This window comes from Anthonomus grandis, chromosome 14 (assembly GCF_022605725.1).
Source record: "Anthonomus grandis grandis chromosome 14, icAntGran1.3, whole genome shotgun sequence".
Taxonomy (NCBI): domain Eukaryota; kingdom Metazoa; phylum Arthropoda; class Insecta; order Coleoptera; family Curculionidae; genus Anthonomus; species Anthonomus grandis.
The window spans coordinates 20,375,951-20,389,687 of record NC_065559.1 but is presented as its reverse complement, the minus strand read 5'-3'; the positions used below and the strand labels follow the sequence as shown (position 1 = coordinate 20,389,687).

Sequence of the window (13,737 nt, the reverse complement as noted above, 5' to 3'; positions counted from 1 at the left end):
GCAAACAAAGAGTTCTGCTAAATGGACAAATATCGGAGGCACTTGACGTTATTTCTGGTGTACCACAAGGTAGTATTTTGGGTCCATTGCTATATACAATATACACATCATAATTAACAAAAAAAAATTAAATAGATGTAAACATCACTGCTATGCAGATGATACTCAAATTTATTATTCATTTAAACCCAGTTATGCTCCTGAAGCTAACCTTAATATTAATATAGATATTAATAATATCTTTGCTGAAACTCAAAATCTACTTTTAAAAATTAATCCAGCCAAATGTAAAGCTATTATTTTTTGTAGTGACGCTCACCGGATTGAGATTTTAAGTAACTTTAGACTTGAAATGAATAACGATGTTATACAATTTCAAAATTCAGCCAATAATCTGGGGCTCCTAATAGATCATAAACTAAAATTTAGGGAGCATGTTACACTTAAACTTAGAATTGGATACTCTGCTTTAAAAACTATTTACGCGCAGAAGAATTAATGAAGTACTAATATTAAAAAAATGCTTTGTGAAGCATTGGTTTTGTCACCTTTCAATTTTTGCAACACTATTTATGGTCCTTGTCTTGACTGCTCAGATGCCTGTCGGATACAAAAACTTTAGAATTCGTGCCTAAGACTTGTATTTGGCGTAAGGAGAGGGGAGCATATTTCTCATAAGCTAAAGGATGCAGGCTGGTTAAATATGTTATAAAAGTGGAAGTCTCCATCATATTTGCTTAGAAAGATTAGATTCCGAACGGATGTACATAACCTAAATATTAGAAGAAAGAATTTACTTACTATTTCGGCGCACAATAAGGAATTATTTAAAAAGTCATTTTCATACTTGAAAAAACATTATATAAGTAGGTTTAAAATAAATGATTTTACATTGACAGAAAAAACTTTTAAAGTTAACATTAGGCTGCTTCTCCTTGGTTAATTATGTGTATGAGTGATTTTTTTTTAACGTTTTTGTGTATATTATTGCTCATGATTTTGTTCCTGAAAGGCTTTGAACGTTGCCATAAATCGTTATATAATTTTCCTCATCTTCCCTTCCCCTCATATTTTCTTTCATATCCTGATTCTCTTCCTATGTTCCCATTAAGTATGTTCTTTCTTTTTCAGTAGAATATTTATTAGAATTCTATTACATTTTTAAATTATTGTTTTTTTTTATTATTTTTTTTGGCCTCAACAGAATTCAGGGAGCCTTTTGTGTAAGGGATATCTCTGTAAATCTGCATATTATGGCCTATTGGTCGCCTTGCATTATTAGCTTTTTTATTTTGTTACAAATTCTTCGATTTTTTTTTGTTATTGGTAAATGATGAAATACTCAATATTTAGTGCAATTTTGTAATATTTGAAATTTTGTAAAAGTTAATACACCTACCTATTAGTTTTATTCTTTGTGCTTAAATGCTGTAATATCTTGGTGACTAATAAACGTCTTATTATAATTATTTTTATTAACACCATTCGGCTCTTTGCAGATGGTTGTGGTGGTCAAAATAAGAACCAACACGTCATGCACGCTCTTGCCTATTGGTTGCTTAAAGAGTCTCCGCAATACCTAGAAAATATAACTTGTTTCTTTCCAGTTCGCGGCCACTCATACTTACCACCGGATCGAGTCTTTGGCAAAGTTGAAAAGAAAATGCGAAGAGTTGAAGAAATTCTTGACCCTAGTGGATACCACAGAATTTATAAAGAGGTTGCAGATATCAATATTTTAGGAATCGATTGGCATATAAAAGATTATAAAGATTTAACTAAAATTCTTAAAAAAGTTGAAGGAATAAGTGAAATGAAAAGAATCTTTCTCCAAAAATTAAGAACTAATAAAGGGATAGAAATTAAAATTAAACTTGAGCCAACATATCGGTACGACGACACCTCAAAACAGTTTTTATCAATTTGCAAGAGAGGTTATAGCTTCAATAAAGACTTGAAAGTGCGTTACGTTTGACCCCTGACTAATAATATAAAACCGGAAAAGAAGAATGATATACGTATGCTTTTAGAAAAAAGATTTGGGTTGAATTGGGAAGAAATTATTCCACTATCCACCTCCCGTTTTTACAATAAGGTGTTTCAAGAAAATTTGGAGGTAATAGACAACGCTGACGATCCGGAAGAAGAGTGTCTTTGTCTTGAGGAAGAAAAGGAACTAAAGCATAGGTATCTAAAATATAAGAATAAAACCTTTTGTTTTTTTAATAAATAAATCTTTCTCCTGCATTGAATTTTATTAAAAACCCCTAAATAGGTTTTACATTTTTATTTGTTGTTAAAATACTAATGAAAAAAAAACGTAAAATAATAAATTCTAACTAAAAAACTAAAAAATAGGTATTATTTCAAATTCCATATTTAGAGGAGTAACTTATCAAAACGCATTTTGTCCTATATGATGAATCAAAGCGCATTTTGTCCTAGAATTTTAATAATTTTTGTTAAAAACCTCTGCAATTTTTGATTTGAACAATTTGAACGTAATTTTTTAAATCTGTGGATGTATAACTCTCGATATTATACATTATTTTACTCTAAACCATTTTGGTTTAGCTGTAAATCGTTTTTGCTCATTATTGAGAAACTGGATTTAAGTGACATAATGCGCTTTGATAAGTCACTCCTCATTTATTATAAGTTAAATGTTACTAGGCAAGAAAGAAAACCTTGGACACTTTTATTCTAAGTAGTATCTCTAAAGACTCTAATATATTAAATGCATTCAATAGTTTTATTCCATAGCCTCAATTACACCCAGCAGAGCAACAACCTTATTGCAAAACTGAAAATAAAATTGTTAGTATTAAAAATCTAGATATAATCTAATAAGCTCTACATATAATCTGCTACTTACCCATATAAACATGTCAAAATTTACAGGTATAATACCCAGACCTACTAATATGTATGATCTCTTTAAATTTATCATAAAAATTAATAATGTTTTTTTATTGGATTTATTAAAATTTTCCCAATTGGATTTCATAGTTGCTTCCAAAAGTATATCATTCTACAAATAAATTTAAAATTTGCACCTAATAAATACGTAGCATAATATACAGCGTGTTTCATTGGGAACAAGATAAATTTTAAACGCAAATAAAAGTTATTCTGGAGATATTAAATAACCCATAATATATGAGTTTATCACCCTTTATATACAAAGTACAATATGTAATTTTTTAATCCTATAAGTCCTGTGGAGCCCGGTATTTTTTTTTATATTTACTACCAAAAAAAAATCCTTTTGGTAACATGATACCCTGAAACTCAGAGTAGATATTTGAAATTTGAACATTTTATTTTATTAATATATTAGGTACGAAATGTTTTAACTAAAACATGTTAAATTTAATATGTAGTCCATGTTTTCTTCCGATCTAGTATGTAGTTTTAAGCAGCAGCGATTATTTGTTCCTTTTATTATCACGATGCATAACATACAAACAATTTTATTGATTAATATAAAAATTTACCATGATTATTAGTCTAAAGACGTTCTTAACCCTCCGTTAGTAACGTGGGGTATACCATACCCCAACCTACTTAATATCTCTATAATTTTGTCCGTTGCAAAATACGTAGCGCCATCTCCTTTAAATATAATATCAAGTGATAAGGCCCCTACAGACACACGCTGATGACTTAATTCATGATCGTGCGTGCATTAACGTGCATTCATCGATTCGAATTTGCTTTACGTACAGACGCTCAAACTTTTGTACCATAAGTCGTTGTGCGCGAGGAGAGTTGTGATGTCGTCTGATGAAGAGCTTGCTATTATAGCAGTGGCGTGCGATTACATTTTAAAACGTACCAAAAAGTCAAAAAAGCGTCGTCGTCTGTGGTCTAAGGAATGGCTTTTAAAAAGACAGTCATTTTCACATATTAACATATTGGAAGAATTGAAAGAAGAACCCGATGACTGACGTAATTATCTATGAATGGATGAAAATACCTATGTAGAAATGTTAGAAATGGTTACTCCATTAATAAAACGTCAGAACATGAACGGTTAACCGCAACCCTTTGATATTTAGTGACTGGACGTAATTATCACGATTTAAGATTTTCCACGATAATGTCTCCGCAAGTCTTGAGCAAAATAATTCCTGAAACATGCTCAGCCATATACCAAGTACTAAAGGAAAAATACATGAAGGTAAGAATATAAAAAACACAATAATTCATAATAAAGAATAAACATATTATTTATTAGGTACCTACCTATTGTACACTGTGTCCCATTTTGAAAGAGATTGCAGGGTATCTCTGTCATTTTTTAAGATAGAGCTTTGCGGTTTTCGCGTCCCTGTATCACTTTTTTGTAAAACTTTTAAAGCCACAAACAGAAATATTCTAGCTACTTTTGTTCCTGAAATACAGGGTGAAAACGAAAATGTTCACTTTTGGAGATGCTATTATTTCTCAGGCCCTCTATAAGATAGAATAAAAATGAAAACTGCTTATAATAGATATTTTTACATAAAAGTCAGTGGCGTATTTAATTTTTTTTTCTAATGCACTGTTTTTAAGATTGGGCACAAACTTACTATTTTTTAAATGGAACACACCCTGTATATTTTAACGTCAAATTTTTGCATTTTTTTTTTTGAATACATTGATGTATTTCTAATCTTTCTAACCTATATTCTTTAGTAAATTTTAGCTTCAAAAATCAGAAAAATCCATATTTATTTTTGTTTTTAATAGTAGGCCATGAATTCTTACACACATGCATTTAATTATTACTTTTTTAAAACGCCATGTGGTTTAAACCTGTTTATTTAACTATATTTTAAACATATTTTTAACTTAAAATATTATTATAAACATAAAAATTTTAAAAACAAAAAAAATATATCGGACCAGGTTTAACATTAAAAACTAATTAGTAATTACAAGAATCAAATTAGAAAATTAATTACAAAAACCAAAAAAAAAACAACAAATATAAATTTAATAAAACTGTTCAAACTGCGGTCCATTTTGTCTTATACAAAAACCACATACAGTCTGTATTCGTCTTAAGGCATTTAAAATTATAAAGGGTTGCCTTTGTAAGTTTATGAATGCTTTTTCAGTTGTCGCTCGGAGTTCATTTATATTATTATGCCGATTTGCACACATTTTATTTTTTAAGTACGACCATACAAAAAAGTCCAAAAAACTTAAATCCGGTGACCTCGGGGGCCATCTGATTGGCCCGTGTGCAGTTAAGCTAGGCGTTAAAGCAAGTTAAGCGTTGAGCATTTAAGCTACCCTCAAAAATTGTATATACAATTTTAGTGCCCAATACAAAACAGGAAACACTAAAACCAAATCGGCCTTGTTGCTGTCGTTCAAAAGTAATATGTTGGTTTTCTTGATACCAATGTCTGGTATTTTGCCTATTAAATATGCCACTACTGCTTATATGGGATTCGTCAGACCATATTACCTTTTTTAAAAAATCCGGATCTTCATTAGTTTTGGTTAAAAACCAATTAGAAAATTCCAGTCGTTTAAACGGATCGTCAGGATGCAATTCTTGAATAATATTTATCTTGTACGGTTTAAATTTATGCTTTTTTAAAATTTTTTGCGCTCTTGTTTTGGAAACTCCTATCTCTTCCTCTATCTTTCTACAGGAAATTTGGGGTCTCGCTTCCACACACGCTAAAACATTAATTTCGCCAGCTTCATTTCTATCAACATGGGGTTGCCTAGGTTTTGAATAGCAGCCATAATTTAAAAGATTAGATTTTAACCGGAATACCGTAGCCCGAGATGGCTTTCTGGAAACCTAATGAGATCTTTTTTATTTTTTGAATTTTGTAACAAAATAAAATAAGCTAGAGCTTTACCTATTTAAATATAATTGCTGCGCCGCTTCGACATTTTCGTTAGAAAGGTTTAAACATTTTATAATATCATACTTTTCAAAATTTTGGAATTCCATATTTTCACCGTCAGCCATTATTATTAATATGTATTGAGTCTATTTGTGACTTAGTTTCCATGAATGCAATAAACAAAACATTTTTTTATGCATGTGTCAAAGAATTCATGGCCTACTATTAAAAAAATAAACATAAATATGGATTTTTCTAATTCTTTGAGCTAAAATTTATCAAAGATTAGGTTGTGATACATCAATGTATTCAGAAAAAAAAATGCAAAAATTTGACGTTAAAATATACAGGGTGTTCCATTTAAAAAATACCAAGTTTGTGCCCAATCTTAAAAACAGTGCATTGGGAAAAAAAATTAAATACGCCACTGACTTTTATGTAAAAATATCTATTATAAGCAGTTTTTATTTTTATTTTATCTTATACAGGGCCTGAGAAATAATAACATCTCCAAAAGTGAACATTTTCGTTTTCGCCCTGTATTTCAGGAACAAAAGTAGTTAGAATATTTCTGTTTGTGGCTTTAAAAGTTTTACAAAAAAGTGATACAGGGTCGCGAAAACCGCAAAGCTCTATCTTAAAAAATGACAGAGATACCCTGCAGTCTCATCCAAAATGGGACACAGTGTACAGGATTATAAGATCCGTAATACAAAGCAGCTGATGTTGCTGACATTGTAAAGATTTGGTGTAGGCTGATTAGTCCAGGTGGGAGCATAGCTAGGTGTCGGAGGGAATACATTGCTATTATTAATTGTTCCTTGGAGTAGATTGGGCTCGGATATAATTCTTGTATTTTCGTCTGCTGGTTTATTGAGTCGTGTACCCGTAGTCGTCGACAACATCTAATATCTCATCTGCTTTCTTAATATCTTAGTGCGCTGCTTTGTATTTTTTGGACCTTTTGGATAAGGGCGTTGATGATTGTGGATGGTGCTGAAGTGGAGGGTCTTGACGTGCTGGGCTGGCTCGCCATACTGTGTTCCGAATTTGTCTCCATTTCAGTTTGTTCAGATTGAGATACGGCATTACTTGTCTGAAAATAATACACACATATTAGTGAATTAGTATATTATATTATATTATATTATATTACCATATACCATTATATATATATATATATATATGTATTGTATATATATATATATACATATTGTAGATATTAATTGATATTTATTTTTTACAGTTTTCTACAACACAAAGAGAATGGAAAAGTATCTCCGAAGGCTTTGAAGAAGTATACAACTTTCCTAATTGTGTTGGAGCCGTAGATGGCAAGCATATTCAAATCAAACCACCACCGGGTAGTGGAGCATTTTATTACAATTACAAGGGTTATAACAGTTTAGTTCTCATGGCTATATGTAATGCAAATTATGAATTTATAATGTGTTATTTTGGTACCAATGGTCGAATATCGGATGAAGGAGTCATAGCATGCACTCATTTCTACACAAAATAAAAAAATAAAACATTAGAGCTACCACCTGCAATATGCCCACACAACAGTAACAGGCAGCTACCATTTGTATTCATTGGAGATGAAGCATTTGCATTACGAGGTGATTTTTTAAAATCTTACAGTCAAAACGACCTGAATCATGATCGAAAAATTTTGTATTACCGCTTATCAAGGGCACGATGCAAAATTGAAAACTCATTTGGCATACTATCGGTAAGATTTCAAGTACTTCAGTCAGCTATCGGTCTACAATTAGAATCGATAGACAAAGTCGTAATGGCTTGCTGCATCCTGCATAATTTCTTGAGGCGCAAATACCGTCAGTCTTACATACCATTGGATTTTTTAGATCAAAAAAATCATACAGAGGGAACGGTGCAAATGGGGCTTAGAGCAAATCCTAAGCAACTAGCTGGCCTGCAACGTAGCTATAGCAGGAACTACAGTAATGAAGCAAGTCATTTTCGACAAGAATTTACGAAATTTTTTAACGAAGAAGGGGCTCTGAGTTGGCAAGAATGAATGATACATTAGATATTATAATTAACAGTGCAGTCATATAACAGACAATCCAAATAAAAAAATTAAAAACAAATATTATAAATTATTGGTTTATTAACTTAGCTCTGTCTCATTCTCCTCTTCACTCCTATTTCCATCATCCATTTGCGTCTCTTCCATGTTGTCATTCACTTCCTCGTTACAATATTTGAAACAGACTGCCTTGGTATCTCTTGATTTTTAAGAAATAACAATAATTCGTAGTACTACAGGGCTGGCACATATACATCTTCAAACTCAGATCCACTTCTTTTTGAGTCTTATACTTTTTTATGTTCTCTTCGAAAACCACCGCGCAGAGTATTAATTTTTGTTATGGCCGTTTGTTTTGTAGCATTAGGTTGAATACTTTGTAACTTTTCCGTTAACAACGCGTATGCTACATTTTTTTTTGTTTTTATCTATATATTCTTTTGATTTTGTTTGCCAGAGACAAGGATGTGCTCTGTACATCTCAATAAATTCTCGGGTAAAGTCCCGAGTCACTGTCCTGATGTCAAACATCATGAAACTTTAATTATTTATTCGACTTCTGGGCTTCTCTATCAACGAAAAGACACTGACCTATACATGTATGTCGAATTCGCACGTTCTTTGGCATCTACACGTGAGACTTGCATGCGCGTCTCCGCACGCGCGTTCAAAATTTCTGTCGAGAACAGAAATTTGCACGTCACGCCAATTGTGAACGCACGTTCATTAACGCTGTCGATATCTGAATACATACGGACGTTTTTGAGTGCGAGTTTACGAACGCGCGTTTATGAATTAAGTTATCAGCGTGTGTCTGTAAGAGCCTATAGAAAGCACGTATTTTTGAGCGCGTCAGTCGCGTGTGAGCTTTGATCGACGCAAGTAAAGTGATTTGGGGTATATCATACCCCAGCTTACCATTCTTGTAGTATAATATTAATATGTTATAAACCTATAATAATAATTATTATTATTACTCTATTGATATTTTTTGTTTATCTTGAATTTCATTTGTAGATATTATGTCTGCTCGATGGTCATATGAAAAAGAGCAAGAAAAGTTGTTGGGGCTTTGGGAAATTTCGGATAATTCATCAGAGGTATCCGACTCTCATTCTGAGCAAGAAATATTAGAAGATGACATTGTCGAGAAGTTTTCGCCTGAAGTAAAGTCAAGGTATTTATGAGGAGTTGACAAAAAAACTAAATGCGTAGCTAATCCAGGAAACAAGGCTGTGCGTACACGTCAGGAAAATATTATTATCCATCTCCCGGGACCAAAAGGTGTTGCTAAAGAGGCCAAAACCCCTTTTGATTGTTGGAATATTTTTATAGACGAATTTATTATTGATTTTATAGTTGAATGTACTAATCAGTTAATTCAAACGAAATCTAAAAACTATAATGACAAATCCATCGTACAACAAACAACAGCTTTAGAAATGAAAGCTCTTATAGGACTACTATATGTGTGTGGTCGTTTTAGGGCTAGTAGGTTAAATTTAGATGAGCTTTGGGCTAGCGATGGATCCGTTTTAGGCGCAATTCACACAGAATGGGCGTATGGCGGTGGCGTGGGACTGGCGTGGTAGACGCATGTGTCACTTGCATGTTCGCTTATGGGGCAATACAGATAGAAATGGCGTGGCACAGGCGTGATAAGTCACGCCACCGCCACGTCACTTCGGCGTCACGAGAAGCGTACTCGAGTGACATAATATGCCATATATAATTTGATGTTTATTTCTCGTTTTTAGTACAAAATGCGCGACGATTCTCAATTTAATATAGAGTTCTGCAAAGAAGTGCAACAATATGCAACTTTGTACGACTATAGACGATCGGATTATTGCAACAGAAGTGCACCAAGACCAAGAATGGGAAAAAATGTCTAAGAAGTTCGATGCAAATGGTAAGTTCTTATTTATTATCTACTCATACAAGTTCAATGTTTATATCAACATAAAAAAATCATACACTTTATCTGTCCTGATGAGGAATCGGGGCGTGATCTTTAAAATACTTGCTTAGGTTTTGGAGTGAAATCACCAAGAATAACATTCTCGTACAGCGGTCTTGAGAATGTGCCATCGCACTTCTTGATGGCATTGTGCAACACACACATTGCTTGAATTAGAACATCAGCTTTAGCAGGATTACATTGGATAAGTGTATGTAGAAGTCCGAATTTCGTTGTTAGCATGCCAAAAGCACATTCCACTGATTTCCGTGCTCTCGAACACCTGACATTAAAAATCTTTTGCTCATTAGAAGTCAATTCTCTTCGAGAAAAGGGTCTTATTATATTTTTAGAGAGGGAAAATGCTTCATCGCCCACAAAAAAATAAGGAACTGGGCGAGTTTATCCAGGCAGCGCAGCTGGTCAGGTATATTGAGACGTCCTTCTTTTAAGGCTTTTCCAAAGTTGCTGTTTTTCAATGCTCTTCCATCACTATTACGCCCGAATTCGCCTACATCGATTGTTACAAATCGGCCATCTGCAATCTGCATCTGCCACTGCTAGCAGGACAATAGAAAAAAATATCCTTTATAGTTGATGAAGGCAGACCCAGACCGTGATGGTGCTTTTATTCGTATATGTTAACCGTCTACGCTACCAATACAGTTGGGGATATTCCATAGTTCATGGAAACGCTTTGCTATTTCTTGCCACTTAGCTGTTGTAGGTTTCGGCATATATATATAGGTTGTAATTTCTTCCATATGACTTCGGAGGTATGATGCGCGATGCCTTGAACAGTAGAGTGACTTCTTAGAAAATAGAAAGATAGCGCTTTGAATGAATATCCAGTCGCGAAGTACCTGTAAATATAAAAAAAATTATCATTGTAAACAATGTTTATTCATTTCAATTGTAAAGTATATCTATATGTTTAATTTTTATTTCTATGTTGTTTCAGTGACCGAGTGCAAAGAGCGATGGAAAAACTTAAGAGGCAGCTATTCAAAATATAAAGGAAAATTTCAAATAAAAACAGGACAAGCAGCTAAACGAGTTAAGGAGTATTATCTGGCTCCGCATCTTCATTTTTTGGATCCTTTCCTAAAGTCCCGCCAAAGCAAAGGGAACATGGATGAAGACTCGGACACACTATCAATTGGAGAGGAGGCAGAAATAACTAAACATGAAGCTAATACCTACAGTGCTGAGGTGTTGTCCCCTGAAGATAGTATATTATCCATTGCTTCCTCTTGTTCATCTCTACCATTTCCCAGTACTTCTGTTGATACTCAGCCATTATTAAAAAAGTACCTGAAGCACCATTACCGAACGACAAGCTTATAAGTATTTTGAAAGAAAACAACAAATGCTTGACATGCAAAACGCGACAAAGGCAAACACAGCAATCAAGCCTCTTGACCCTGACCTTGCGTTTTTACACAGAATTCTCCCTGACATGAACTGTGACTGTCTATGAACAATAGCCAGAAATGACATTTCAAAATGAGAATTTTAAATTTGTCCGAGCAAATACTATCTCTTACCAATAATTCTGAGACTCCTGCTCCACCAACAAATATCTCTCGGTCTTGTATTTAGGACTCGGTTAATTCAAATATTAATTCAACGTGGCAAGGGAATATGGAGCCTCAGGGCAACTCCAACCTTGTATTCGAGGCTCAGCGAATACAAATTTAAGTTCTACTGCTACAGAGAATACGGAAATCTCAAGGGAACCGCAATCTTGGATTCGTCAGTCAGGGAACACAAATATGAATTCTATATCGCAAGGGAACACGAAAGCCTCAAAGGAACTTTTTAATATAAATGAATTCATCCGATACAGTAATTAGTGGTGGATGGAACACTATCATGATGTATTTTTTGTTCTGTATTAAACTGAAATAAATGAAGCTACTTTAATAATTTAATTTTGTTCAACTTACCTCAGCGTTATTAACAGTCTTTCTTCTGGACTCACAGGTTCCCTCCAAGTCGTAGATTTTTTCTCAAGATCAACGTTTATGAAAGTTAATTTTCTATAGAAACTTTCGATAGATATTCGGTAGAAATTCTGAAAACGTTCAGGGTACATGTTGAGCTCTCTCATAACATTGAAGGAACCACTCCTTCTTCCTTTATCTAACCACAATGGATGTACCCAGTATCTCCTCTCCTTTTGAATATTAGCTAAATTTACAAGGTTCAACATATCTTGGTCATCTTCGTCGTCCAAGAACATTTCACATGTAGGTAACTGACAAAAAAAAGGAATTGAGTGCGCCATGTCCGCTCCACAGCTGCGCCACGCCACTCCCACGCTACCACCACTCGTCCGTTCTATGTGAATTGTGCGCGCCACGTCCGCTCCATTCCAGCTCCATGCCAATCCCACGCCACCGCCATACGCCCGTTCTGTGTGAATTGCGCCTTAGGTTCCTACTAAGCTGCCTGAGGTTCAACAATAAAGATTCTCGGGAGGAAAGACTTAAAATTGATAAACTAGCTCCAATTCGGGCAATATTTGATCGGTTTGTGGAAAACTCTCAAGCAGCTTATGTACCTTCGGAATATTTAACAAGAGACGAAAAACTTGAGTCTTTCCGCGGTAGGTGTGGATTTCGGCAGAACATACCAAACAAGCCAGCTAAATATGGCCTCAAGGTATTTGCACTTGTAGACTCAAAAACATTTTTTTATACTAAACTTAGAAGCATATGTAGGTAGCAGCCCGAAGGTCCGTACGCCCTTAGCAACAAACCGGCTGACATAGTTCTGCGATTGGTAGGACCAATAAGGGGAACAAGGCGAAACATAACATTTGATAATTAGTTTACAAGTTATGACTTGGTAATAAAGTTACTAAAAGAATATAAACTTACTTCAGTAGGGACGCTGAGAAAAAATAAAAGAGAAATTTCTGGCGAATTATTCATAACAAAGCGAGAAGAATGAAGTTCCAAATTTGCATTTCAATCAGACGTAACATTGGTCTCTTATATTCCAAAAAAAATAGAAATGTTCTTCTTTTATCAACTCTCCATCATGACGATACAATTGATCCCGATTCTAGGGACCAAAATAAACCAGAAATAATAATGTTTTACAACATGACAAAAGGAGGAGTAGATACGGTAGATCAATTGTCTGTCACTCATAGTGTATCAAGGAATAGCCGCAGGTGGCCAGTAATTCTATTCTTTTCCTTACTAAGCTCATCTGGTATAAACGCTTTTGTAATTTTTAATTGCAAGACGAATAATAATCTAAAACGGCGCTTTTTTCTAAAAGATTTATCTTTGAGTTTAGTAAAACCATTCCAAATGAGTAGACTGCAAAATCCGCGAATAAGTCTAGCAGTGCAACGTAAGATTTCCGATATACAGGGGGAAATTGTCCCAACAACAGTTGGAGAAGACACAAAAAGGCAAAGATTTTCCAGAAGGTGTTACATATATCCAAGAAATAAAGATCGCAAATCTTTTTACACTTGTAAGGCCTGTAATAAATTTGTTTGCCTGAATCATGCAGCGCAAATATGCGACAAATGTAGATAGTACATAAAATATAAAGCAATGTATTAGTTTTATTTTTCTTTAGTTATTTGTAGTTTATACTTAATCAAAAATTAATTTTTAAGTAAATATTTTCAAAATAATATTATATTTTTAATACCTGGTTGCATCTCGAAATTTTTGTAAAAATGTAAGTCTTTTGAAAATAAACGTTTAATTTTTTTTTGGTTGGTTATTTGTCATGTGTTTTATTTTTATGTACTTTCAGACCAATACAAAAACATTATTTATTGATAATATTTGAAAAATGTTTAGTTTATATTCGAAACATGTTTGTTTTTTTATTGG

At 33.6% G+C, this 13,737-nt stretch overlaps 1 protein-coding gene across 1 annotated transcript in view; it reads right to left on the bottom strand.

Annotated features, from left to right (window-relative positions):
* Window positions 1-2,752: 2,752 nt before the first annotated feature.
* The window catches only part of LOC126744777 (uncharacterized), a 33,653-nt gene continuing 22,668 nt past the window's right edge, over window positions 2,753-13,737 (bottom strand). Inside the window, exons 7-8 of the mRNA XM_050452325.1 lie at window positions 2,876-3,031; window positions 2,753-2,803 (exon numbers count right to left, since the gene is read on the bottom strand). Of these exons, the coding sequence (XP_050308282.1) occupies window positions 2,753-2,803; window positions 2,876-3,031 (207 nt within the window). The remainder of the gene's footprint in view (window positions 2,804-2,875; window positions 3,032-13,737) is intronic.